We start from the raw sequence: 27628 nt of genomic DNA, 5'->3' as shown, positions 1-27628 counted from the left end.
CACACCTTTGCGCAAATTTCCCAGCTGATGCACTAACAGCATCTTGAAGTGCAGATTGGCAGGCACTCTTGAAGTCACAAATAAGTTCTGCTCCATTAATAAATATTCACGCAGCAGCTTTGCATCACCAGCGATACAGCATGAAGCGAAGTGGAGAGTTCAGAATGGAATAAACACGTGTAAAGCAATGAGAAACATGATGCCAGCTGTCAGCCTGCTGAGCGGAAACCACAACTGTTTCCTCTGATGTGCTCATTCTCTGAGGGACATGCTTCTCTTTGTTACAATAAAGGTGAAACCCAAGGACTTTACAATCCACCCAACCCCCCCCCCCCACTTCATGGCCATTGTACAGTGCTGCTCACCAGCATTATGTTGTATTCATTCATGATTTCGTCAATTCCCTTCCTTTGTCTCCTCCTCTTTACAAAACTGTGCGGCACCTAGGTTACCAATTTTTGAAGTCAAAACTCGGCAAGGGGTCAGGGTTATGGCCTGACTCTATGGTTTCACTGATAAAGTTTTAAATTAATTTTCAAGAATCTTAATAGCTAATGCACTTGTATCATGAGGTACAGAAATAAGTGGGAAACCTTATTCTTATTTTAAAGGATCAGAACTTGCTATATTTCAGAAATTTCGTGACAACCCACTGAAACATTGTGGCTGTCCAGTCTGTTGGTAACCCTTGCCCCACCAACTAGTTCCCCATAAAGGAGAGTGGGAGGGAAAAAAAGAGAGCAGATAATCCAGAGGGCAGATTTACAGCCTGTGGTGTGCTATAACTAGCTGCTAGGAATTCCGCAAGAGTGGTCTGCATTAGTTCAGCCTCAGATTTTCCCAATAGACAAGTACAGTACCTCTATGCTTCCATCCTCTTCCCACCCCTATGTGACAAATTGGCCGTGTCTAGCCACTCACTAATAGACACAAACCCTCACACACATACCACTCCTGGTGGAATGTGTTGCTGTATCAATGCACTCAGCCAGGTTCGACTAGCCACTTGCCTTAAATATCATTGTTAGAAACTTCTATGCAAGATAAGTAATCATTAGAGCTGTCAAAAGAATTATTTTATTTTCTAAAACGTAAAATGTCATCCATCCACCAATATAAAGCACACACAAGTATAAAACTGCACTCTGTGGAGTAGAAATTGGACCTTGTTACGCCCGTTTTGCAAGCCGCTCCCCTCTGCCGAGCAGGAATGGACGGTAGAACAATTAATATTGAAGCACGGCACTTACCACCCCGTCCCCACCAACGTTCGAGTCACAGCCATTTTGGTTGGGGCCGTGAAATGGGCGACACAGGCACCTACCTGCCAGAAACATACAGGAGCCTCACTAGTCCAAGCAACTCCCATCAATGACATCAACAGAACCTTGATGCAATTTTGAATTACCAACAGGCGAAGTGTGCGTTGTGCACGACCCTCCCACTGGTAATTGGCAATGAGCAGTCTACAATCAGTGGTCCTTAAAGGGATCACTGCAGGTCAATTCAAAGGAAGTTAAAAAATCAAGCTTGTAAATGATTTTTGTGAGCCTGCCCTCTGGATTGCGCCTCTCTCTCCCTTTATGGCACCCTGGCAAAGTTCCCTTTAACGGGCTGCGCGGGCCATTCAAAATTCCATGTATGCGCAGTTTTTCTATTTAAAAGAGCCATGCAGCTTAAAGGGAACATTGCACCCTGGGAAACTAAAGGTTTATCTGATCCAATATGGCGGGCACCGAACCTCTGGTACAGATTGCGCACGGGAGATAGCGACCCGATTTAGGTAACTTTTTCCTCATTTTACACCTGTAAAATGGGCAAAATGCGATTGAATTTCTTCAGCAAAACAATTTTGATTGGAGCAAATACGCAATATACAAGTAAATGATAAATTCTTGCAATTGTCTTTACAAAGTATATAATACAGGTAGACTATCCTTTATCCGAACTTCCGAAAACCAAAAACCTCTAAAAACCGAAAGTTTTTTTGTTCAGCGTAAGTCATGCGCACGACATGACCAGAGTGGCGCACGACTTACGCTGAGCAGTGCAGAGGGTCACAGAGTTCCCTCCTGGGTAGGAGATTGCAGGCCGAGCCGGGCAGTGTGAAGGAGGTACCGGGAGAGTGAACCCAACAATACAGCGGCCCGTCCAATAGCTGCAGCGGCCCGTCCGATATTCTTTTCTCCCCCCGACCCGACCCGACCCGAACCACGGCCCGTCCGATATTCTTTTCTCCCGACCCGACCCGAACCGCGGCCCGTCCGATATTCTTTTCTCCCCCCCGGACCCCCCCCCGACCCCGACCTCCCCCCTCCCGACCCCGACCCCCCCCTCCCGACCCCGACCCCGACCCGACCCCGACCCCCCTGACCTGAACCGCGGCCCGTCCGATATTCTTTTCTCCGACCCCCGACGTGATTTGCGGGCCAGCTTAGTAGGAGTCAGCCGATATCCGGCTTTCCAGAGAAGCAGGAAGGGGAATGAGACACGAAACAGTCGCAAGAGGTAGCCTGAACTTTTACAATTTATATTACAGTAAATACAAATTTCCCAGTCTTATAATAATACCTTCTGAAATCCGAAAAATTCCGAAAACCGAAACTCAGCTGGTCCCAAGGCTTTCGGATAAGGGATAGTGTACCTGTATTAAAAGACATTGGCCCAGATTTTGCTGTGGCAGGGCATCTAACAACGTCTGCCGTTTGTTAGATTTGTCTGTGCACGTTTAGGTTTTAAAAAAAATGTTTGCATGGCAAGTTGCTGAAAGCGCAAACTGATAACGGCACAGCGAGGGAAACAGGGACCTGAGTGATCAGGGCATACAACTGTGTATCTCCTTAACCAATCAGATCGAAGGACTGAGAAGCAATTGTAAGTTATAATGGGTGAATTCAGTGTCAAATCAGGTACAGAAAGAGAGGGAAAGAAAGATTGGATTGAGAGAGGAAAAAAGACCAAAAGGAAAAGTAAACATTTTACTTTTTTTTTTTAAATTGGACCTTTTTAAAATCTCCAACGATTAATACCTGAATGAATAAGACTACACACTTGTAATAATTAATTTTCAGTGCCAAAGAGGTTGATTGGCAGTAATGAACAATTATCACGTCGTTAAAATGGTACTTATGCTTGTAATGGCTTGACTTAACTTTCTGTGGCGAGTTTAGTTTGCATCAACGGAGCAAATACAGCAACTTCAAGCTGTTCAATGCATGTCAATGGTGAAGCAGACCGGGAAATGCCGTTTTTGGATATTGGCATTTAACTGCATTTCTGCTTCTCGCCTGAAGTTGCTGTACCATTTACGCATAAATAACTGCGAGCGCCATTAGCCTCATCGTTATTTTGACAGCATAATTTGGCCCATTGGTGTGCCTCACTGGCTCATCCTCAGTTTCTGCTACTCTGTGGAATTTCGTTCAGCTCAAGGCGCTGCTCCCTTGAATTTTCCCTCCCTCTCCTCCCTCCCCTGTGGGGAAGTGCCCAGTCTTCCATTCAGCTGCTTCCCCCACAGGGGCACAACTGAGATCAGATTTTAATACATAAATTTACATTCAAGAGCTCCAAACCGCACCAGTGTGCTGTTCTGTCCTGCGCCTTTTGAGGTGCAAGTTTAAGATCAATATACAGAAAAAGGTACATGACTACGTGCTTTGTGATTTTAAAAAAATATTGTGACATCACACTTTTAAGTAGGAAAAGCTCAAGAATGAGTCTGGGATTCTACTTGGAACGCAAAGTGATCTTGAGGGTCTTGTCCTGTGCCCTCATTAAAAGATGGTTGTGCCCTGATGCTTCATTTTCAGGTATGGTTTTTCTCCCATGCTAAGGTTCAGTGCCATGGGTGCAGTCCCATGAGCGAGCCCGGTGAGAGTCAGTAATGGTATAACTAACACAAAAGCAAAATACTGCAGATGCTGGAAATCTGAAATAAAAACAGAAAATGCTGGAAATACTCAGCAGGTCAGGCAGCGTCTGTGGAGAGAGAAACACAGTTAATGTTTCAGGTCGATGACCCTTCGTCAGAACTGGAAAAAGTTGGAGATGGAACAGGTTTTAGGGGCAGGGAAAAGAGGGGGAGGGCAGGAAAGATCAAATACGAGAAGGGAAACGGAAAGCAATGAAGATGAACAAGGTAAAAGAGACAAATGGGAATCCCGTTGGAGAGAAGAGCAGAACTTCCTCACGGTGGGCATTCCTAGAAGAGTGGCAGCGAATTAAACACTAATGCAAAAGCAAAATACTGCAGATGCTGGAAATCTGAAATAAAAACAGAAAATGCTGGAAATACTCAGCAGGTCAGGCAAAGTGTTGCACCAGTGTGCTGTTCTGCCCTGCGCCTTTCGATGTGCCCGATATCATCTTCGTACCTGGAATGAAATTGGAGGCTGTAATCCTGGCTGAGTTTTTTTTTAAATACTAAAGGATGTGGAGGTAACTATCCCAACTCTGACTGTGTTCAGTTAACTCAACGCAGGCTGGCGATCAATTCTGGGACTCCCACGATGATTCGAATGTCTCAGTTCCACATTGGACAGTATGCTTACCGGCTGAGCCAGTGGAGTAGCCCATAATCATATTTTAAGCGAGCATTGTCTTCATGAAAATGGTTAGCGAACCTTTTTTTTGTTTCTGAAGGGAGCAGAGTCATGCACCACATCTATCATCATAAGACTGTGCAAGCCAAGGGACAATACCTTTCAATGTGATTTATTTTTATTGCATCAAATTTTGGTCAGCAGCTGAACCAAATGCTATTTTTCATGGAAATGGTGCTGCTTAATATATTTTGGGCTGATGTAATGGAGCTGATGTTGAGTGTAATGAACTAAAGTCAGTCAGTCGTCGTCGTACGTGTCTTCACACTGTTCCCTTTGGGGAACTGTATGAAGTGGTGGAAGAATTTCTGGCCGCAATTAACACTCCTTCCATGACCGTAACCATCTTCGTACCAGCCATTAGGGTGGTTAGTCCTATGGCGGGAGGGTTTTACGGGCTCCCACAACCCATATGAGGGGGGGGGGCCCACCCACACCCACGGACGCAAGTATCCCGCTGGATGTCAACCCAGAATTTAGAGCCGGCGCACCGACTCCACTTGCCGGGACTGTCTGGAGCGGGGTTCGAAACCCTACGCCTTCTGGCCCAGCGGCGGGGATGCTACCGCTGCGCCAAAGGCCCGCTCCAGTCAGTCAGTGAAAGCAAGTCATCCTTGGTTCCGAGGGACTGCCTAAGAAAGTCCAGTGTGGACAGGGCTCAAGTGGATTGAGTAGCCTGAAGCTTCAGTGTGACTGTTCTAGCATTTGACAATAATCAACTGGTTGACACTGTGTGAATTTGTCTCATTCTGCTCTCCACAGAATAAAATAAATAGAATTTTACAAAACGGTAAGATGCCTTTCAGTCCATCGTGTCTGTGTCAGCTCTTAAAGAGCTATCCACTTATTCCCCTGCTCTTTCCCCATACCCTTTTAATTTGTTTTTCTTTTTTTTAAACATTTTCTCACTTCCCTTTTAAAGGCTATTATAGATTCTGCTTCCACTACTGCTCCTGGTAGGGCATTTCATATACTAACAAACCTTTGCTTGAGGAAAACAATTCTCCTAACCTCTCCCTTTGTTCTTTTGTTCATTATCTTAAAGTTATGCCGCCTAGTTACTGACTTAAGAAGTCACACAACACCAGGTTATAGTCCAACAGTTTTACTTAAAATCACAAGCTTTCAGAGCACTGCTCCTTCGTCAGGTAAAGTGGAGAGATGCATAAAGACACAGCTTATATAGTCAGAGAATAATGCCAGATGATTACAGGTAATCTTTCTAACTGCCATTTATCACACCTCGGCAGAGAGATAATCACAGCGATCAAAGGTGTGAATGGTGTCCAAACAGGTTAGTCAGGAAAACATTACATCAAAGAACAATGAGGTGGGGTCACAAGGGGTCAAATGTTGCAGATTCTGGGGTCTGTATGATAAACAAAAAACAGACAAAAAAACTTTTTTTTTGCTGGAAATCACAGCAGGTCCGGCCGCATCTGTGTAGAGAGAACAAGCCAACAACGACTCGAGTCTGGGTGACCCTACGTCAGGTGGGGTTACATGTAGCGTGACATGAACCCAAGATCGTGGTTGAGGCCGTCCTCATGAGTGCGGAACTTGGCTATCAGTTTCTGCTCGACGATTTTGCGTTGTCGTGTGTCTCGAAGGCCGCCTTGGAGAATGCTTACCCGAATGCTCCACACCATAGTTACTGACTCACTGACCAGTAGAAATAGTTTTCCTCTCTTTACTTCAGAAAAAACTCTCAGAATTTTAAACACTTCTATCAGATCTCTTAACATTTTCTGTTCAACTGAAAAGGCTTCCAGTTTCTCTCGTCTCTCCTCTTAAGTAAAGCCTCTCATCTTAGGTATTATTTTAGTGAATTTCTTCTGTAAGGTCTTCCATCGATTTGACATTCTTCCTAAAGCAGAGCACCCAGAACTGGGTACAATATTCTTTTCGATCTAACCAATTATTTATATAGCATTTCCTCTTTGCTTTTGCACTTTATACCCCTCTTTATAAAACCAAAGATCACATTTTGTTTTTTACAGCTTTATCAATTTGTACTACAACTTAAAAAAAAATAATGTATCTAAACCCCTAAGTATCTCTACTTTTGAAGTTTTAACATCAAGTATATATGTCCTTTCCTTATTCATCATCCTATCACCTCACATTTCTCTGCATGAAGTTTTATCTCGTACTGTCCAATCTACTAACCTGTTTATATCCTTATAAGTTATTTACAGCTCTCTTTAGTTAATCACTCTCCCTATCTTTATGTCTGCAAATTTTTATATTGTGCTCTATATACCCAAGTCCAGCTCATTTATATATTTATATCGATATATTTAAATCTATATATAGCTATATCTATATCATGTATGATATAGAGAGGAGCAATTATTCCTGAGGGACACCAGTGTATACACCCCTCCAGTCCAACAAAAATCCATTAACCATTTGTCTGTGTTCTGTCCTCTAACCAACTTACAGTACTATCAATAATGCCACACACCTTTTAATACTACATGCATTAATTCTGTCAACAAGCCTCTTGTGCAGCATCTTATCAAATGCCTTTTGAAAATTCATATATAGGACACCTCCTGAATTTCCTTTATCAATACACTCTACTATTTTCTCAAAGAACTGTATTAAATTTGAGACATGACTTGCTTTTTACAAATTCATGCTAGCTGTCCTTATTTAACCCATGCCTAGGTGAGTGTGAATTTTATCCTGTAGTATGGCTTTTAGAAGATCTGACCTATAGTTACCTGGTTTATCCCTTCTTGAACAGAGGTATTACACTGGCAACCCACCAGTCTTCTGGCACCACTTCCATATCTAAGAATATTTGAAAATTTGCGATTGGAGCCTTTGCTATTTCCACTCTGACTTCCCACATGAAAGCATGCCATCAGGCACAGTGCCATTTACATTTTGAGTTCCACCAATTTTTGCAGTATTCCTTCTTTATTAATGGCTATCCTTTCTAATGCTCCACCCCTCCTCTTGTACCCTTTTATTCCTATGTTACACTATTCTGTGAATGTTATATAGGTACTTGGATCTCCTCTGATAATACCAACTGATTATTCAGATTTTGTGAACCTTTATCGTTTTGCTGTAGTATAATTTCATTCCTGATTGTTTGACCAGGCAAATTGTTCACCATGACAAAACGTTCAAATACCAGGACTAAGAAGGAAAGTCAGATGGAACATTTTTATCAAAGGCCCCTTAAGTTGTGGAATAAGTAATTAGGAATAGCCCTTGAAGGATCCAAGGTTGAAGAGACAATTAAGTCAGTCTCTAACTGATCGAATTCGATCAGAGAAAGGATTGAAGGATATGGTGAAGAAGTGGATAGCTGAGATTGCACGATCAAAAAATGCTCCTTTTATAATAAAAATTCTTAATTTTTGTTCACGTTCATGTCATAACTTGTGGCAAAAGTAAATGATTCCAATTGGCACTGACATTATTCCACAATCCATACAGTAAAACTGGTATTGGGGTTACGCTGAGTTTAATGCTCTCCATTTTCAACTTGCCGTTAATACTTCTATCATCACTTGCAGCACAAATTAGATCATATCTCTTTTCATACAATAGAGACTATGGCAATTTAAGGAAAAAAATCTATTTGGTACTGTAGACATGTAAAAAATGCAGTTGGTTCACAGATAATTTTAGTGTAGCAGCCTGGGCGTCTCGTTCTGGTAATAAATAACCATAGATGGGAGTGGCAGCCTGTCAGTAACGTAGGTATTGTGATATTTTAGTCACTGTAAAATGCATTACAGCACAGGACATTTCACTTCAGAACATTTGAAGTTTGTCAGCCAGAATGCTGACAATCAACAATCGCTGACATGAGTAGGGATCAAATTGCCACCAGTTGTTGGACCTTGCATTTGACATTTGTCAAACTCACCGTGTCCTATAATGCCATAATCTGTTCCCATAATATTAGATATTTGTGTAAGAGTAGGAATGTTACACTATATGACAAGATGCATTGCAATATAAAAGAAGTTGCCTTAGGGAGAAGCCACATTGAGGAAGGTAGTGGGATGTGAGCAGGGTGAAATAGTGGACCAGGCCTAAAAAAAAAAACAGTTGCAAGGGTTGACTGTGGTGGGTAAAAAGAAACAGTTGATGGGGGAACAAAAGTGCCTTTTTTGCCCAGTATTTTTTTACACTTGTCTTTGGGATATGAGTGATGCTCGTGATGCCGCATTTATTCCCCTAGCCTAGATGCCATCAGAATGTGGTAGTGGGCCTCCTCCTTGAATCACTTCAGTTGCAGTGATGGTACTCCCACAATGGTGTTGGGTTGGGAATTCCAGGATATTGACCCAGCAATGATGAAAGATAGGCAATATATGTCCAAGTCAGGGTGGCATGTGACTTGGAGGGGAACTTGGAGATAATGGTGTTCCCATGACATTGGTATCTAGATAATTGAATCGTTGGCAGTGGTTATTAGAATGTCATTTGCGACTCAATGAATATGTCTGAAAGGACAATTACATGCTGGCTGTGTATGCAGATGATATTCTGCTGTTTGTGAGTTACACAACTAATTTGATATTGCATCTCTTTCACGTGTTGTCACCTCCCAACAGCCAATGGCTGTGTGTACAAGGCCTAAATTGTTCCTTGAAATAGAATGGTAGGTGTGGCAGCCTGTTAAGACACCGATTGAGTGTAAAATATTAGCAAGAAGAAGTTGAAGTGAGGCCTTGCCTTGTGTGACTGCACAAAACCACAAAGCTCTCCCTCGCCCATTCCCTCAGTGACATCCACACTAATTATTTGGAGAGCCTGCTCCTCATGTTGGTTGAGGTGGCACAGGTTATGCCTCCACTCCTCTTGCAAAGATTGCATGCAGACTTCCACAGAAACAATGAAGACAAAGAGAATTTCTGCATTAGCATTTCATTTAGGTGCAGCCATTTGCCCAGCCTACTTTCCATCTGATATAATAGGCGTGGAGAGAGTTTTAGGAGTCATAATGCATGGGTGAACAAACATGTAATATTCTGAGAGTGTAAGGAAGCCTTGGTCTTCATCAGCCACCAAGTTGGAACTGCATCTTCATGGAGATGGTAGTGAGGGGGCATAAGATGTGAGGGTTGTGGCCAGTGCTTTGCAAGATGCTTTGCCGATATGGCACCATCCTATGGTCTCGGTGCTTGATGCATGTATATTGCAAGTAATTCTTTCCTTTCAGTGGGCAATATTTGTGGAAACCAACTTGGCGCTCTTCTTCAGTCCTGAGCACATTACAGATTTGCCCCCACAAATTATGGATATTGGAGGCTGCATTCACTTTTTCTTTCTACCCCTTCCATGTCTACTGCACAGTAGCTCTGTTGGGAAGGTTCCTCTCTGCCCCCTAAAAATGGCTACTTTTCTGAGTATCATCTCCTCTGGCATGGCCTCTGGGCTCTCCTTAGTGAAGCAGGGAGTTCTTGCAGTTGCTCCAGCCATCATCTTCATAGAAGAGTCTACCGCTAACAAAAGCAGTGCATGTGTAACCGAATGCATTGAAATAATGGACAGTAACTGTCAAAAAAGTTAAGGTGTGATTTCAGTGTTAAGTTGTTATAATTGGACAATAATGTAATATTTATTTCAGATTTCCAGTATCCGCAGTATTTTGCTTTTGCAATAATGTAATATGTGAGTTTACACCCATGATTTTCCCAGCACTTACCAACATGCAGAGGGGGCAAATTGGGAGCATGAATCACTCTAGGCCACCCTTGCACACAGCTTGTGTCAGTTGTGGCTCAGTGGTAGCACTCTCGCCTCTGAGTCAGAAGGTCGTGTGATCCAACCCCACGTCAGAGACTTCAGTACATCGATTTATTCCTGAACCAACACCTAAAAACAGATAATCTGGGTATTATTGTTTGTGGGACCTTACTGTGCACAAATCGGCTGCTGCGTTTCCCAACATTATAGCAGTGAATGCACTGCAAAAGTACTTCATTGGCTGTAAAGCGCTTTGGGATGTCCTGAAGACGTGAAAGGCGCTATAAAACTGCGAGTTTTTTAAATTCTTTTTGCCGGTGGCCAGCTACAGAATAGCATTGGCAGAAGTTGGGAACATGGTGCCTGTCCATTTTCTTGGCCACAGTTTGGAACTATAAAGAGAGGAAGGGAGAAAGTACAAAAGAAAAGTACAACTTATTCAAAGCTATGAGTTGATCATGCATTTCCCCATAGAAGATACATGCAGCAGCAACTTGCATTTAACATGTCCTAGCACTCCTGCTCCTGCTGGCCCACAAGGCTCCTCTTCCTGCTAGATTAACCTGGCCACAATGGCTTCCCTGAGCAGGCCTCTGCTTAACATAGAAACATAGAAGATAGGAGCAGGAGTAGGCCATTCGGCCCCTCGAGCCTGCTCTGCCATTCAATGAGATCATGGCTAATTATCCAAATTCAGTACCCTGTCCCTGCCTTCTCCCCATATCCCTTGATCCCTTTAGCCTTAAGAAATATATCTAACTCCTTCTTGAATATATTTAATGAATTGGCCTCTACTGCCTTCTGTGGTAGAGAATTCCACAGGTTCACCACTCTCTGGGTGAAGAAATTCCTCCTCATCTCTGTCCTAAATGGCTTACCCCTTATCCTTAGACTGTGACCCCTGGTTCTGGACTCCCCAGCCATCAGGAACATCCTTCCTGCATCTAATCTGTCTAGTCCTGTTAGAATTTTATGGCCTAGATTTTCAGTGTGCCGTGAGGCGGGCTTTTAGGCGTGCGGGCGGCTAAAATCCCGAATTCGGGGGTCCCGACACCATCACGCCCAAAACCCGCCTCCACATAAGTTTCAAAGGAGGCGGGTACCCGCCCCGCACTGGGATTCGCCGACCCGAGGCGGGAAGGGATTAGTGCCAATTAACTGCCCGTTAACAGGTAATTAACAGGCAGTTTTTAGCCTAATCCCTATTTTGAGGGGTGTCGTGTGGGATTCCCGATGGCTCCAAACCACGCCAGGTTAGAGCAGGCGGGCCGTCGGGTTGAAGGACTTGGAGGGGTCGCGATGTCGGTGTTCAGGTGAGTGATGGGTGCATGAGTGCAGAGGTAAGTGTGTTTGGTGTGTCTAAAGTGTGTAAAGAAGTTTAAATTACCTATACTTACCTTAACAGCCTTTCTTCCTCTAGGCGTCGGGAGTCCATCACTCAGCCGGCACTGAAAGCAGAATGGCCGCGAGCTGTCAAAAGTGACAGCCTTCAGCTTTCAGTGCCGGTGTGAGTTCTAACTGAGTCTGCGTAGAAGGACTCAGGTTAGAAGTCAGACTGTCAGTGTTTGACAGCTTCAAACAGCTGTGAAACACTGATATTTCATCTGTCAAGACGTCTTGACAGATGAAATTTCAGTCTGTGACGTCACCTATTGCCGGGTGGTCCTTAACTGGCCTGCTGAGCCCGCTGGGTGGGCTCAACAAGGTCAATCAAGGGAAGCTCGCGTGGATTGGCTGGACGTCGATGGAGGCGGGACTAAAACCCGAAAGTTGTAGTCCCGCCTCCTTCCCAACTGCTGAATGAAAATCCAGCCCTATAAGTTTCAATGAGATCCCCTCTCATTCTTCTAAACTCCAGCGAGTATAAGCCCAATCGACCCAATCTCTCCTCATGCGTCATTCCTGCCATCCCAGGTATCAGTCTGGTGAATCTTCGCTGCACTCCCACCATGGCAAGAACATCCTTCCTCAGATAAGGTGACCAAAACTGCACACAATACACAAGGTGTGGTCTCACCAAGGCCCTGTACAACTGCAGCAAGACATCCTTGTTCCTGTACTCGAACCCTCTCGCTATGAAGGCCAACATACCACTTGCCTTCTTAACCGCCTGCTGCACCTGCATGCTTACCTTCAACGACTGGTGCACAAGGACACCCAGGTCTCGTTGCACTTCCCCTTCTCCCAATCTATTGCCGTTCAGATAATAATCTGCCTTCCTGTTTTTGCCACCAAAGTGGATAACCTCGCATTTATCCACATTATACTGCATCTGCCATACTTCTGCCCAATCACCCAACCTGTCCAAATCATACTGGAGTTTCTCTGCATCCTCCTCACAGCACACACGCCCACCCAGCTTTGTGTCGTCTGCAAACTTGGAGATATTACATCTAGTTCCCTCGTCTAGATCATTTATATATATTGTGAATAGCTGGGGTCCTAGGACCGATCCCTGCGGTACCCCACTAGTCACCGCCTGCCACTCGGAAAAAGACCCGTTTATTCCAACTCTTTGCTTCCTGTCTGCCAACCAGTTCTCTATCCAAGTCAGTACCTTGCCCCCAATCCCATGTGCCTTAACATCGTAATCGGGCCCTGATGATGTAATCCAAGCCTGATCTGCATATTTAAAGAAGGACCTCGCAACTTCCAACGGGTGTCCCGCTCGCATGCTCACGAGCATGTTAAAATCAGAACCCGTGGGATGCCAGCAGGACCGGTGCAGATACGGTCTCACGGGCGATTTTTAACTGTCCGCCCACCTTGTTTCCACCAGACATGATTATAATTGGCACTTTTGTGTTGGCGAGCCAGTGGAGGTTGGTGAGAAAGGGGTAATAAGGTGTTGGGACTTGATGTGGGACAGGATCAAAGGCTGGGGATGTTTGGACGAATTGCTGTTTGTGTAGAGTGGAACAGGAGTGGGCCATTCAGCCCCTTGAGCCTGTTCCGACATTCAGTTAGATCATGGCTGATCTGTGGAAGCTGAGTGGTCGCTGAGGAGAGCTTTAGAGGAGTCACATTTGGAGGTAACAAAGGCAGGGATGACGAGGGTAGAAATGTACCATGATAACAAAAAGGATATGGGATTTGCAGCTCAGTTGAGGGACGAGCAGGACACTGAGATTGCGCACCATTGGGTTCAGTATGTGCGGGCAGCAGGCACGGGAAACGGAATCGCGGAGGGAAATCTCGGCAGAAGCTGAACAGGATGAATTTGGTCTTGCTGATATTAAGTAGGAGAAAGTTCCTGGTGTCAGGCGAGCAGTCTGAGGGCACAGAGTAGTTGTGAAGTTGAGGGTGGCGGCAGAGAAGTAAAGCTGGATGCCGTCAGCTTAAACTTAAGCCTGCTGAAATGAAACATGCCTTTGGGCCCCATTATTGCTTTTATAAATTGGGTATGTGTAATTTTTTTGTCAATATCCTGTTTGGGATTTACTTTTCAGTTGCCCCCTGTGAGTCTCTTGCCTTCACAACAGTAATGACTCCGAATAATAAACTTTTCCAATACTGAATGAAACCCACTATAGCACAAGGACATTCTCAATCCAACAGATCCCATCTTTATTATTTAGGCCTCAGTATAACCAATATTGCGTGTTTATCTGCACATTCATTGCACTCAATAAGTGAAAATCTGCTCTGCAAATTATTTATTTTTGTAACTTCGTTTAATATCCTGGGGTACTCGTCTTAGAACTATGACAAAAGTTTTGACCTTGGATCTGAAATAAATATAGTCCAGAATAGTGCTAAGAACACCACTTGCCAAATGCAATACCGTTAGACCTTGGTATCACGTGAGCTGGTACTTACTGTATTGGAATGCAGTGGCTTTTCCAAGTATGTACAGAATTGGATGATTAAATGTGGAACAAACATACCACCACAGATACCAATAGCTTTAGCAGATGACCATTAGTCATCATTAGGTATGTTCAGCACATTTACTAGCCTTTTTAAAGCATTAACCTAGATTTTCCAATCCCAGTGAAATCCAGACCAGGATAGCTAGAAACCAGTGCAAAGCTGTCCAGAAGTTGCTGATTGTACACAGTTGTCTATGGTCAGTTTATTAACATAATTATTCATGGCTCCTTTTGTGAAGAAGTAGCCTAATATGGTGGGGGCCTCAAAATTGTGCTTCATGTGAAATTTAAAGTAATGCAGATGTTTAAAGATAAGTGGCACCATAGAGGTGCATACATCCTTAGCTTTTGGAAAGGCTCAAAAGATATTTCAACCTGTTGGAAGCCTTTGGCATGGTTAAAGGAAAAAGAGGGGAATGAAACAACATGAAAAGAAAATGAGGTGAAATGAAAATTCATGTGGCGGTATGAAACAGAGTCTGCAAGCAAGTGATAAGCAGCCGGGCACTCAACCCTTTGTTTGATGGCTGGTGATGTAGAGGTGGTGCTCCATGATGTGGTTGCGAGAGGGAGGGGGCTGTTTGCCATTCAAGGGCACCATTCCCATTGGTCAACACTGCAGCATGACTGGAAAGAGGTGATGGGCGATTTAGAGCCTTGTTGCTTGCCAACTGCAGATATGTTTGGAACAGATGGGACAGCTCCACATCTGTTCTGCTGACCCAGCGCCTGCAAAACCAGTTCCCCATGATTGCTGCCAGTTAGGTGTGCTTGGGCTTTCAGATGTGGTTGGTGATGTCATGACCTATCAGACTATGTGAGCTGATCAACTTGGCATGCCTTCTTTCATCCAGTACCACGTGAAGCATGAAATACTGAATCATATATGCTTCCATAGAATAGTCTTTCACATACCACATTTGTGCCATGAGGTCATGGGAATTTGTTCCATGGAAATTGAAACCTCTCCATGCACTAATTCTCTGACAAAGTGAAATATGTGTCTGTAGGTGTGGGTGCGAGGGAACCAACAAGTGGGTGCAAAGTGCTTCTGGTGTGGCTCTGACCTGCTGCTACTTTGGGGATCTAGGCCGTTTTGCTGCCCCAGTAACGAGGCCCACTTGCACCCTTCAGAAAGCTGGCACACCGCATCTCACTGGGCATACTGGCCTCGATATTTACACCGGGTCACACTGAGGTCAGACCAATGGGAACACCCAGCAGAAGGAGTGCCTGCTCCTGGTCTTGCCCCCTATGGTGCGGGAGACCATGTCTGGTGTGACCGGAGGTTCTGCCCCAGACCAGGCCTCCTGGAAACTACAATTGAAGGCCAGGACCCATTGTATCTGGGTCCCAGTCTATTTCCCTGGTTCTCTCTTTTTTATCATGGAGAAGAAATGGTTTCAGCATTTTGTTCTAGGTAGGGCCATTTTTGCCCCATTTCCTGGTCAGAATTCTAAAATGCCAGTGGAAAAATGGACCCAACATTAATACAAATGAGTTTTTTTTTAAACCCACAATGGATTAATACAGTGTTTGTCTGTGTCAAATAAGACATTGTCCATGCACCTCCATCCATGGAAGGAAATTTGTATAGTGAGTCACCTCATCGCCACTAGTCAAGAAGGAACATCATTAGGTGCATAGGAGGAGGTTTCACCTCTTGGCAGGTGGAGGTCAGGGCTCCCTGCAGGACCTATTATAAGGACAGGAGTAAAAAATAATTTGTAAGTGGGTCAGAGAATACAGAAACAGTGTACATATGCAAATTTCTGATAAGGTTTGGTGTCTTCAAAAACAGCAATATGCTTCTGGCTATGTTAAATTTTCCATGACCAAATGGCAGTCGCTGTATATATGTGGACGCAGTGGCTTTACCTTCGTGTCTGCACTGTATATAGAACCTGTACTGATTGAATTGATCTGCTTTACATCCCCATGAGGTTCGATAACAGCAACTGGTCATATAGAGCGGTAAACGTATGTATTTACATATTGTGTATACAGTGTCTATAGCCAGTGATCTCTAATGAATGCATTGCTGTAAAAATATTTACTCTGTACCAATATCAAACAACAAGGTTTTGGTTTGAATAGTTGAAGATTTAAGAGAAATAATTTAACTTTCACAAATAAACTTGCAATTTTATGGTAACTGGTAAGTCTTTAAAGTTTTTTGTGTGTTCCTTCTCTTCTGACTTTCAAAAATACATCTTGTGATTTTGGTTTTTTTTGACAGCTTTTTTGTCATTTTTTGCACTTTTGGTTTTAATTTTTTTTAATTTTACATTCCATCAAAGCTTCTGAATACATTTTTATTGCAAGGGATCCCATGGTTTCGTGGTCCACATTCTTTGATTCCATCCGTTTTCCAAGAAAATGGAAAACTAGTTGTTCTATAATATACAGAGGGGCTGATGTCCCCTGTCAATGGTATATGGCGACTGAATAAGTCAAATTCCATTTTTATTGCAAAGTTGTTACCAGGGTTTTGGGCGGGTGTGTATCGAGACGAGCTGGAAACTCACCCATTGCTCCAGAAATGAGGACCAGGCTATCTTTAACTCCCGGGCCTCATTTAAATCCAGCCGGCCGAATTCCCACCCATTTCTGGCGGGAAGCGGTAGAGAATCCTGGAGGCAACCTGCTGACACCAGGTAGGTGACGTGTCAGCTTCTAGGGCCACCTTGCGGGGGGTCTCGCTTTTGGGAAACGGGGAGATGGGAGGGGAGGGAGGGGAAAGTCCGCGGCAGATTTAGGCCTAAGCTTTCCTTGTTGGGCCCAGAGACGCACTCCTGCTCCTCCTGGCCCCACAAGGAAAGTTAAAATAATACTTACCTATTTAGGCCTCTTCTGGCTCTGGGTCCTCTTCCCGCTATCTTCGCCACAGTGGCTTTGCGCTCAGGCCATTCACTTAAAATTGCTGCCTGGTCGGACTCGATATGCACATGTGAAGAAGGACCCTGCCGGCTTTGCGCAGGTGTCCTTGCCGCCTGCTCAGTAGAGCAAGTTAAAATCTGAAACGGTGGGTGGAGTCCCAGCTGCTGCAGGACATGTAAGTAACCTGGGCAATTTTTAACTGCCCACTCATTCAGTTTCTGCCGGGCAGGTACGATTAAAATTGTTCCCCTTAATATTTCCCTTTTGTGATTTTCCTTTCCTCACTTGCCTAATTTTTCTCCACCTTGTCACTTGCTTTTAATCTGGGAAGAGAACAAACGCAGAATATCTCTGTACGAGTAACAAAGCATAAACGCTCATTTCTGCCTGCTTTTGGTCACTCGCAGTTTTGCATTTTACTGTTTAAAATACAAGAGCTAAATACTGCTGCAAAGAGGGGATCACAAGCCTCACTGCTTAGACGGCGATGCAGGGAAACATTGAAGATTTGCCATTATCCTCATTCTGGCCACTCCAGTTCCATTCCAGTTAAAATGACTTTGCTGTTAAATGACTTTAGCTGCTAAATGATTTATGTTGTTAAATCACTATTAGCTTGATAAATTAGGGTTTATCTATGAAACATTGGTCTGTAAGACTTTTTAGAAACTGATTCAGCAGCCAAGTCATTTCTGGCTCCTTCTCAGGAAAAAATAAAACGCTTGGGATACTGCTGGGGCTTTTCTTTTTGTGATGTATGTTTCTATTCTCTACTTCTGTCTCCCTCCCCCAGGATTTCTTGTACCAGTTTTACTGGTATCATTTTCACCGATGTCTTCACATCTGCAATGGGACTTTCCTATCTCTCTTCCACATTTGCTTCTTTTATTCTCTCTTTCCCTCCTGCCTCTCTCTCTCGCTATCCTTTTTTTTTTCATTGTTTCAGGTCTTGGAAACAAGTGGGTTTTTTAATACCTCTAAAATGTTAACTTTTACACAAAGTTCATTAAACAGCCAGTGCTGTTTTGGTTACAGTGCATTGCAATCACTTGACTACACAATGTTTGTAGATTTGTCAAGGATGTCTGATTTTGATGTAATGGTGCAGGGCTTTAATCCTGTTAAATTAATTTTGGCTTTAAAGCAGATTACCTGTTGATTGATTCGCACTTGAATTGGGGAATTCCACGATTCCTAATTGTCCCAGAGCTGCTTTTATATTGATCTTGGCTTAAAATTATATCCTATTACACAGGGCACTTCAGATCATCATTGCTATTTTGATTTGAGGCACAATTCAGATGGTTTGTGCACAGGCTGAAAGAGAATCTGAGTTTTCCTTTCAGTTTTATTTTGTCATCAAAGGTGAGGCATATCAATGGCAACGTCCACTTTTATTACACCGTATCTGCTTCGAATGCTCCTGTGTTAGGGGCAGCACTTCTTTAGATGCAGAGTATGGTGTACGGTGGCCAGGATACGCTATTGCAGTGGTCATGCTGTTGGACTAGCAACCCAGATGTTGAGAGTTCAAATCCCACTGTAGCAGAGATCCGATGTCACCAAGTCTCTCCCGTTTTCTTGTTGGCGGGGGGTTCACTGGACTCCCATCGAAGTTACCGCAGGAGACTGGTGGAACCCCCGTGGAATTTCGGGGCCATCACAATTTTCTCCATTAAGGTTAGATGTTGATGTTATCAGTGCATTCGATTGTGTACTTGTTTGTTTTATCTGAGAATCAGGTCTTTTAAAATGCTGAGAAGCATGGATAATGTAGACATGAGCAGGCTATTAAACTTGGAATGTCATTACTAGAACTAGAAAACTGAAATATAAAAGTAGCAAGCATCAAGTGAGAGATCAGAAGAAATCTTCCCGTCTTTCTCATTCTGGGGGATGTAAGCTACTTTTATAATGCACGAGACTTGCACCAGTGTTGCCAGCTCCTGTGAAAATGGGTCTTCACGGCAAATTCTGCCCAGTTTACCTTTAGTTTGCAGCTGGCTGTGCAAAACCCATGCGCCAGGAGCCAACATGAGGCACAAAGAAAGCATTATAGAGTGGGAGGTAAGTAGGGACAAAGTTATGGGAAGAGAGAGAGGCATTTGCTTAACCTTTATCCTTGCGCAATGCCAAGGAAAATCAACCATATTATATATTGTACAGTATGTATATATCCCCCCCCCCACCCCCCAGACAATAGCATTCATTTTGGAAATATTTTACATTGTAATTCATGGAGTTGTTATGCTAATCACTTCTGAAATGAATTGCTAGCAGGTGGTAGATGCCCAACATTCATCATTAACTTTCATCAGAAATTACAATGCTGTCAGTTTCAAAATACCAGATGCACTTTAAACAGAGTCTCTCTCTACTGGAAAAACAATCATCATGCTTCGCTTATTCAAAAATAACCAAACTAAATAAATTAGTGCATACTGAACAACTCCTGAAAAGTTGATGTATCCCCTATTTGATTGTCACGTTTGTGTTAGCTAATGATGAATTTCATTAGATTCTCAATTAAACTAGCTGCTGACCTCTGATCACCCCTGATGACTGAAGAGTGTGGCTGTTGTTACTGCATTCTGTCTACATATTTTTTGGTGTCAGCCAGCTGTCCAGCCCCCCCACCACCCCCTTTTCAGAGAACTGTCTAAACCATGAGATCCCTGTGACAGCTAAATAGCATCGATTGGTCTCAAATACTCTTTCTTTTCCCGATTTGGTTGTTGCCAAGCATTTGCTTAGCAGAAATAAAATTCGGTATTTGCCTACCTCTGTTCCAGGACCCAGCCTCCTGCATCTCAACCTTGGGTTTCACCTCCTCAATTCCAGATGCCTTCATAGGGCTGTGGTTCTCGTTCCCTCTCCTCAGCAACTTCCTTCTCTCTCTCTCTCTGGTGCTGGTGCACTCTGTAGGTTATTCGTCACTGCTGGTCACCAGCAGAATTTGTCTCTTCCTCCTCTTCAAATTTGTGATCATTATAATAGAAGGTTATGCTGATCGAGTTAGATGAAGTAGGGTGGAAGGAGGCTCGTGTGGAACATAAAAGCACCGGCATAGAGAAGTTGGGCCGAATGGCCGGTTTCCATGCTGTAAATTCTATGTAATTCAATGTAAACGAATGTTTAATTTGGTGATTCCGCAATGGTCTTTAAACTGAGGGATCCTTGAAATAGTGCTGGTACGGTGGGCTGACACAAAGTAATGGCATCGAGGCTGCTGGCAGGGTGTTGCCCATTCAGCTGCAGTATTCTGTTGTGGTCCGATATCACTGGCACATTGATGGACTTTCCAATCCCCATATGCCGTGGAGTTATTATTCGGGACCTTTTCTGACAACCAGTGTATCATCAATGAGACCCTGCATATTAGGGATAAAAGCTGCTGCTCTCTCTCTCTCTTGTGCTGTTTCCTCCTTTCCATAAAGGAGTTGGGGGAAAAAGTCTTCCCATTTGGCAAACAAGACCTACCTGCTTGGTGCATTGGTAAACTGAAGTCTGACTAATTGTGACAAATATCACCAGAAATGTTCATGCAATCCACTGATAAATGATTTTCGGTGTGACCATATTTTAATATTTAGATATACTTTGTATATTTTAGCAGATAACCTCAAGAAGCAATGATGTAAGTTTAGGAGACGCTTATAAGTTAAAAAGGATTAAGAAAAGAATATGAACTCGCTTTTTTTTTTAATGCTTATTTGCTCATATTTACTGTGGCCCTGTGACAACTGAAACATGACAGCAGTTCATCCATTGCTATAAAACTCTAAATTTATTGAAGCAATATTTAACATGACTAATATTTGGATTAGTACTGAAAGCTACCGGCCTGATGGGTACGAGGAGATACTTTCCTGTTTGTTTGCACCTGGTGAACGCCTCCGTTCTCGGCACAGAGTCAGGTCACCTCATGTCAGGTCTCGGCCTCCAATATGTTGCCTGTGAATCTTCTGGGGGGGCTCCGCCAAGGGATGTCACTGGATCTGCTCCTGCAGTGGCCATGGGTCCAGTGTTGGGATGCTGATGATGAGGTGGGACGGGGTGTTCCTGGCAGTCCTGCCTTATGTGACTCTTGAGTGCATCAAGTGAGGCGTCCAAATGGATTACTGCCCTAAAAAACCAAAAGCTGGCAATGGGGCCTGTGCTGGGACACGGCAGTGTGGTAGCCCCATCTCTGAACTTCAGGCACACAGGGTCAAAGCGATGTCCAACCATTTCTGTATTCTATGACGGTGCTCCAATAATCCTAGACAAAAATGTTACTTTCTAAGTACCACTCTTGCTGCTGCTGCGGCAGCCTAAACATCCTTTATACAATAGTAGCTCAAACATTAAAGACCGTTGTTACTAAGATAGATCCTAAAAGTTGTGTAAAAACAGAATGTGGAAAGGTGTTGATGTGCGTGGCTGGAGAGGTGGGAAACCACCCTTCATTTCATTCATTTCAAGTGTAATAGAATGAGAAAGGGACGATATGTGAGCCGTAGGCCTTTGAGAGCTCTGTATCCGCAATAGGGGCATTAAGAAGTTATATAAAATGTCAGAATGACCGAGGCTTTAAGAAATTATTGACCTTAATTGCCTTTAATCAGAAACATCTCCCGGCCTGTAAGGATAAAAGGCAAGGAAGTAGTTCAATTGGGAAGAGGAGTTTGGAGAGGAAGGAGCTGAGAGTGAGAATGTGTAGGCTGGAATGTAATCCCCGTCACTGTCTTGTTCATCGCCGTACTTAAAGACACAACTGCTGTGGGTGAATTAACCTCGCTTGTTTTAAGCTCTAGTCTGCATGTCTCATTTACCACTGGGTCCTGGGCCTGCTTCAGCTTGTTACACAAGGTAGATTCTATCTATCATCCCTTCACTGCTTTCTTCCATCATTGTCATTGTGTGCAACCAAAAGCATACCAGGTAGAAGAGTCCAGCTCAAAGCTTCCAAATACTGTCCCTCATGTCAGTTACTCAAACAATTTCTTTGATTTGAACCACCAATTAAACTGAGAGCTGTCATCACTGGACAAATCCTAGGTGTGAGATTTTCAGCACACCTGAAATATTGCCGTGGCCAAAAACACGCACCTGATTAAAAGCGGCAAGCTGCATCCATCGTATGAGCTGAAGGGGACAGCATTCCTGTCCCCTTCTCTCTTGTATACTCCCTTTTTCCCCTTTTCTCTCAATCTTTCTGCCTTTTTCATTCTTTCCCAGTTCCTTTTTTCACTTTCTTTCTCTGACTGGTTTCCTCTTTTATTTTCCCAGCCCAGTTAGCCGTGGAATATGCCTCTTGCAGCACTATTGCGGTTTTCATGGTGGTAGTGGAAATCTGCTGTACAAGATTTACCTGCTGCTGTGAATGCTATCAAATCCTGCCTCCATATCATTTGGCAAGAGAAATGCCTGGAATTACTGGCACAGCCCTTACATTTACCTACCCTGTTCCCTTACAACTGCTTTCCCTTCATTCACCTATCCAATCTAATTTTGAATGTTGACATAGTTGCTGCCTTATCCACTAACCCTGAAAGTGAATTCCACAGCCTCTCAATACTCTGGGAAGAAGTTTCTCCTGCCCTCTGTACAAGATTAAATGCAAGAAATTTAGAACATTGTCCTTCATTCTTGACCCCTCAACTTGGATAGAAAACTGGTTGGCAGACAGGAAGCAAAGAGTTGGAATAAATGGCTCTTTTTCCGAGTGGCAGGCAGTGACTAGTGGGGTACCGCAGGGATCGGTGCTAGGACCCCAGCTATTCACAATATATATTAATGATCTAGACGAGGGAACTAGATGTAATATCTCCAAGTTTGCAGACGACACAAAGCTGGGTGGGCGTGTGTGCTGTGAGGAGGATGCCGAGAAACTCCAGTACGATTTGGACAGGTTGGGTGATTGGGCAGATGCATGGCAGATGCAGTATAATGTGGATAAATGTGAGGTTATCCACTTTGGTGGCAAAAGCAGGAAGGCAGATTATGGGGAGAAGGCAGGGACAGGGTACTGAGTTTGGATGATCAGCCATGATCTCATTAAATGGCGGAGCAGGCTCAAGGGGCCGAATGGCCTACTCCTGCTCCTATCTTCTATGTGTCTATGCTGGAAACCATATGCTTCTATCTACTTTGTCCCATTTTTTCATCGTCACATTTTGAGGATCCTCTAGGTTAAGGTAAGTAGCTACAGTCCACAGCTGTTCTATGTTCTAACCTTGTTTTGGCAATATCTGAGCCAATAGAACACAATACAATAATCAGTAACTAAGCAATTATTTTATAGTGCTTGAGGCTGTGTGCAGTAACATGTAAATAAACAGAGTGAAATTAAGCTGGCGACAGCATTACTTGGGTGATGTACTGGAGAGTGCCCAGTACCCATAGAAACATATCCCAGCTAGAGTGAGAGCCTTTAATAGAGGAGGGAGAAATTAATGGATAAAAGGTGTCTCAAATGAGCCATTTGAAAACTCAGGAGACCTGAAAATAGACCTGCACCCGATCTGTTTGTGTACCTCACAGAGCATAAATGACAACTATTTTAGCAGGCGGGGGGGGGGGGGAATGTATTGAAATTACAACAAGAAAATTGGCCATTTGGCCCAACCAATCCAGCAAATAATTCTAATCATATTTACCCATCTTGTTCCCATATTCCTTCAACCCCTTTTCCTTCATCCACCTATTCAATCTAATCTCGAATGTTGACGGTCCTGGAATTCTCTGTGAAGAAGTCTCTCCTGCCCTAGATCACTTACATTAATCTTTTATCTACAGCCCTTCATTCTAGACCCCTCAACTGCTGGAAACAGCTTCTATCTACCCTGTCACATCCTTTCAATCTATTAAACACCTCTATATTATATCGCCCTGTAAAAGCCCCAATTTTTCAAGTCTTCCTTGGTATTTGAATCTCCTCCTACCTGGCAGCATCCAGGTGAATCTGCATTGTACTCTCTCTAAAGCCTTAATATCCTGCCTATAATGTGAGCCCAATACTCCACACAGTACTCTAAGGTTTTATTAAGGTCTTCTATAGGCTTATCATTACCTCTTGGCTTTTATATTCTATACCTGTGATAAAATCTAGAATTCCATTAGCTTTCTTAACAGCCTTATCACCTGAGTATCTGCCTTTATTGTCCTTGAACCTGTACTTGAAATTCCTCCTGCTCTTCCACATCACCAAGCCTATATCCATTCAGTATAATTACTGTTCTATTTTTACGAAAATGCATCACCTCACGTTTGCTGACTTCACCCAGTTTTCCTTTCATTGAACCATTAATAGTGTTTTAGGAAGATAGGAACGGGAGGAGGCCACTCAGCCCCTCGAGCCTGCTCCGCCATTCAATGAGATCATGGCTGATCTGTGACCTAACTCTATATACCTGCCTTTGGCCCATATCCCTTAATACCTTTGGTTAACAGAAAGCTATCAATCTCCGATTTAAAATTAACAATTGATTTGCATCAATTGCCGTTTGCAGAAGAGAGTTCCAAACTTCTACCACCCTTTGTGTGTAGAAGTGTTTCCTAATTTCACTCCTGAAAGGTCTGGCTCTAATTTTAGACTCTGCCCCCTAGTCCTAGAATCCCCAACCAGTGGAAATAGTTTCTCTCTCTCTACCCTATCTGTTCCCCTTAATATCCTGAAAACTTCGATCAGATCACCCTTTAACCTTGTAAATTCTAGGGAATACAACCCTAATTTGTGTAATCTCTCTTCCTAACTTAACCCTTGAAGTCCGGGTATCATTCTGGTAAACCTACACTGCATGTCCTCCAAGGCCAATATATCCTTCCTAAGGTGTGGTGCCCAGAACTGCTCACAGTACTCCAGGTGTGGTCTAACAGGGTTTTGTACAGCTGCATCATAACTTCTACCCCCTTGTATTCTAGTCCTCCCGATATAAAGTCCAGCATTCCATTAGCCTTTTTGATTATTTTCTGTACCTGTTTTACACTATTGACAAAAGTGAAAATGATCCCCCCACAATGCCTGAAATTTGCTTCCAGAATTTCTAACTTGGAAACAAGTTGCTCCATTGCTTTTTTAAAAAAAAGGCCAGTCATAGTGTAACGAATATTTTTGTGTTTCAGACTTTTACTGCTTGGTGCAATTCGCATTTGAGGAAAGCTGGTACTCAAATTGAAAATATTGAAGATGACTTCAGAAATGGCCTTAAACTTATGCTTCTTTTGGAAGTTATTTCAGGTAAGTTGAGTTAAGCTCTTTTTTTTTCAAAAGGGCCAAAGGATCAGTTAGCCTTGTTGATGTGGCTCGATTTGAAAGTGAGCTCTCGCTACCTGGTGTGGCACTGTATGATATAGACCAGGGAGCTTGAAGGTTTTATCCTTTGTTTCTAATGAGCTCATTGATCTCAGCCAAGTGGGCAGCAGGGTTGCTGTAATTGACCTCCGTTTCCCTAGGTGAGGGAGCGAAATGGTCAGCCAAGGTTCCGGCTCTCCATCCCTATTCAGTGTCCCCTGCTGAACATCTGGTGAGGGTAGAATCAGGCTTGACTTTGATGCCTCAAGCGGTTGACCAGCGTGCCATTACTCTAGGTTCACATATAAACCATGGCCCCTTGGGTGAGGTCCAAAAAGCTGCCGCTGCCTTGTGGGGTCATACCACAGCATAATTTCATACCTTCAGCAGAGGAGAGGAGGGGAAAAATGTTCCCTGCCGTAAAAGATTTCTCCCCTTAAAGCAGTGCTCAGTTCCCTTTTTGTTGTCGGCGATAATTGTCTCACTGTTGCTCTCCCATTAGGAAAAGTTGTTGAGTTATTTCTGTTTCAGAACTGATTGTTTAGGTTTGTAGTTGCAGTTTCATTTGTACTCTTTTTGCTGGCATCTGTTCTGTGAGTTGGTTGAGTGAGATTCTTGTAGATATTTCTCCATGCCATTTTCTTAATGTTTCAGTCAAACTGAAGCTTGCTTTGGTCAGTGGCTTGCAGCAAGCTATAAGTTGTAAACATATTGGCAATATAGTCCAACCATATTTTTGTGAACTTCCCCTTGTTTGTATTCCTTCTATATAACAATCTTCTCGTATCTGCCATCATTCATTCTGTTTGCAGGTCCAAATTATGAGTGTTTTTTTCAGTGATTTGGTCCACTAACATTTTGCATAATCAGTTTTCTTTTAAAGCTGTATCATTTCTGAGCTTTGGCAGCCAAGCAATGACTAGACTTTGTCTTAGGCAAGTGACTTCTGCCACGAACAACCTTTGTTTACCTTCTGCCCTAAGCTACCCTGTTTCATGCAATTTTTTTTTGTCGCATTTCTTTATTATCTCTATATAGGTGAGCGGCTCCCGAAGCCAGACCAGGGCAAGATGCGTTTTCATAAAATTGCAAATGTTAACAAGGCATTGGATTACATTTCCAGAAAAGGAGTAAAGCTTGTATCAATTGGTGCTGAAGGTAATTTGATCCGAAAGTGTTGCGTTTGTAACCTGAAGGCTGAGTGATCAATAAAGGGACCGCTGGAGGCCGCTCAAAAAAAAAAGGCCCAGGAAATCTTCAGTCTTTCAACTTAGGCCCACAAAAAAAACCACTCAGGCCTTCTGCTGGCACATGCGAGGCTTTCCCCCCTCCACCCACCCCAACTCCGGGATCGAATCTCCTCCCCTCCCAGACCCAACTTACTGATTGGATCTGATTTCCTGCCCTCACTGACGAGCGAGCTGTAGCCCATTTGGTGCCTGCATCGTGCCGACAGCCGGGACCAGCGCGCGGAGCCATCACTCTGCCAACTTCGCATCCGTTTTGGGCGCCAATCAAATTTCTCAGCAAATATCTTTTCTGGCCACACAACACTCGGCTCACCTGTACACTCTAGCGATGTGACTTTCACATTGTTAGACTGTCTGGACTGTTGAGTTTGTAGTAGAAGTGTTTTTATTCCATATTTGTTCCTTTATTTTTGACTCTGATGGCTGGGGTGTTACGCACTTGAGTCAAGATGCTCCACAGTTGTTGTGTAATGACATTCAAACTCAATTGTTAACGATTGTGATGAACTTCCAGAGTCTGAGTGAAGATCAACAGTTGTTTATTAGGACTTTTTTTGACCTGTAGATTTTTGTTCTAATAGAATTAAATTATCAAGGAACATAAAACAAAATAGTAAAATATTTTATAGGCACATCAATTTAAAAAAAAGGTAGGTTGGGATGGGAATAGGGCCATTAAGGGATAGTCAGGATAATACCACAGGCAGTGATAGAGAGATGGCAGAAATATTAAACAATTACTTTGCTTCAGTATTTACCAGGGAGCTAGAACAGGTGGACATGACATTGGATGATGAGATTGGTAATGAGATAAGTGCATTTAAAATAAAAAAAGAGGATATATTAAATAAACTAATCAAACTCAAAGAGGATAAAACCCCTCGTCCGGATGGATTGCATCCACGCATTTTAAAAGAATCTAAGGAAGAGATAGAGGCATTACTATGCATATTTAATAATTCATTAGAAAAAGGTTTAGTGCCAGAGGACTGGCGGATAGCTAACATAATACCGATATTTAAGAAGGGG

The 27628-nt window shown here is 43.4% G+C and overlaps 1 protein-coding gene across 4 annotated transcripts in view; it reads left to right on the top strand.

Annotated features, from left to right (window-relative positions):
• The window catches only part of LOC147120998 (alpha-actinin-2-like), a 143645-nt gene that overhangs the window by 40179 nt on the left and 75838 nt on the right, over positions 1-27628 (top strand). For all 4 annotated transcript variants that reach the window (XM_085980212.1, XM_085980211.1, XM_085980208.1 and 1 more), the window contains 2 exons: positions 25181-25295; positions 26388-26507. In XM_085980212.1, coding sequence (XP_085836338.1) covers positions 25181-25295; positions 26388-26507 — 235 coding nt within the window. The remainder of the gene's footprint in view (positions 1-25180; positions 25296-26387; positions 26508-27628) is intronic.

Source organism: Somniosus microcephalus, chromosome 3 (genome assembly GCF_052327205.1).
Source record: "Somniosus microcephalus isolate GS21.2 chromosome 3, FLI_Smic_1.0, whole genome shotgun sequence".
Lineage (NCBI taxonomy): Eukaryota > Metazoa > Chordata > Chondrichthyes > Squaliformes > Somniosidae > Somniosus > Somniosus microcephalus.
Note: the sequence above shows the minus strand (reverse complement) of the source record. Positions and strands in the feature narration are given on the sequence as shown.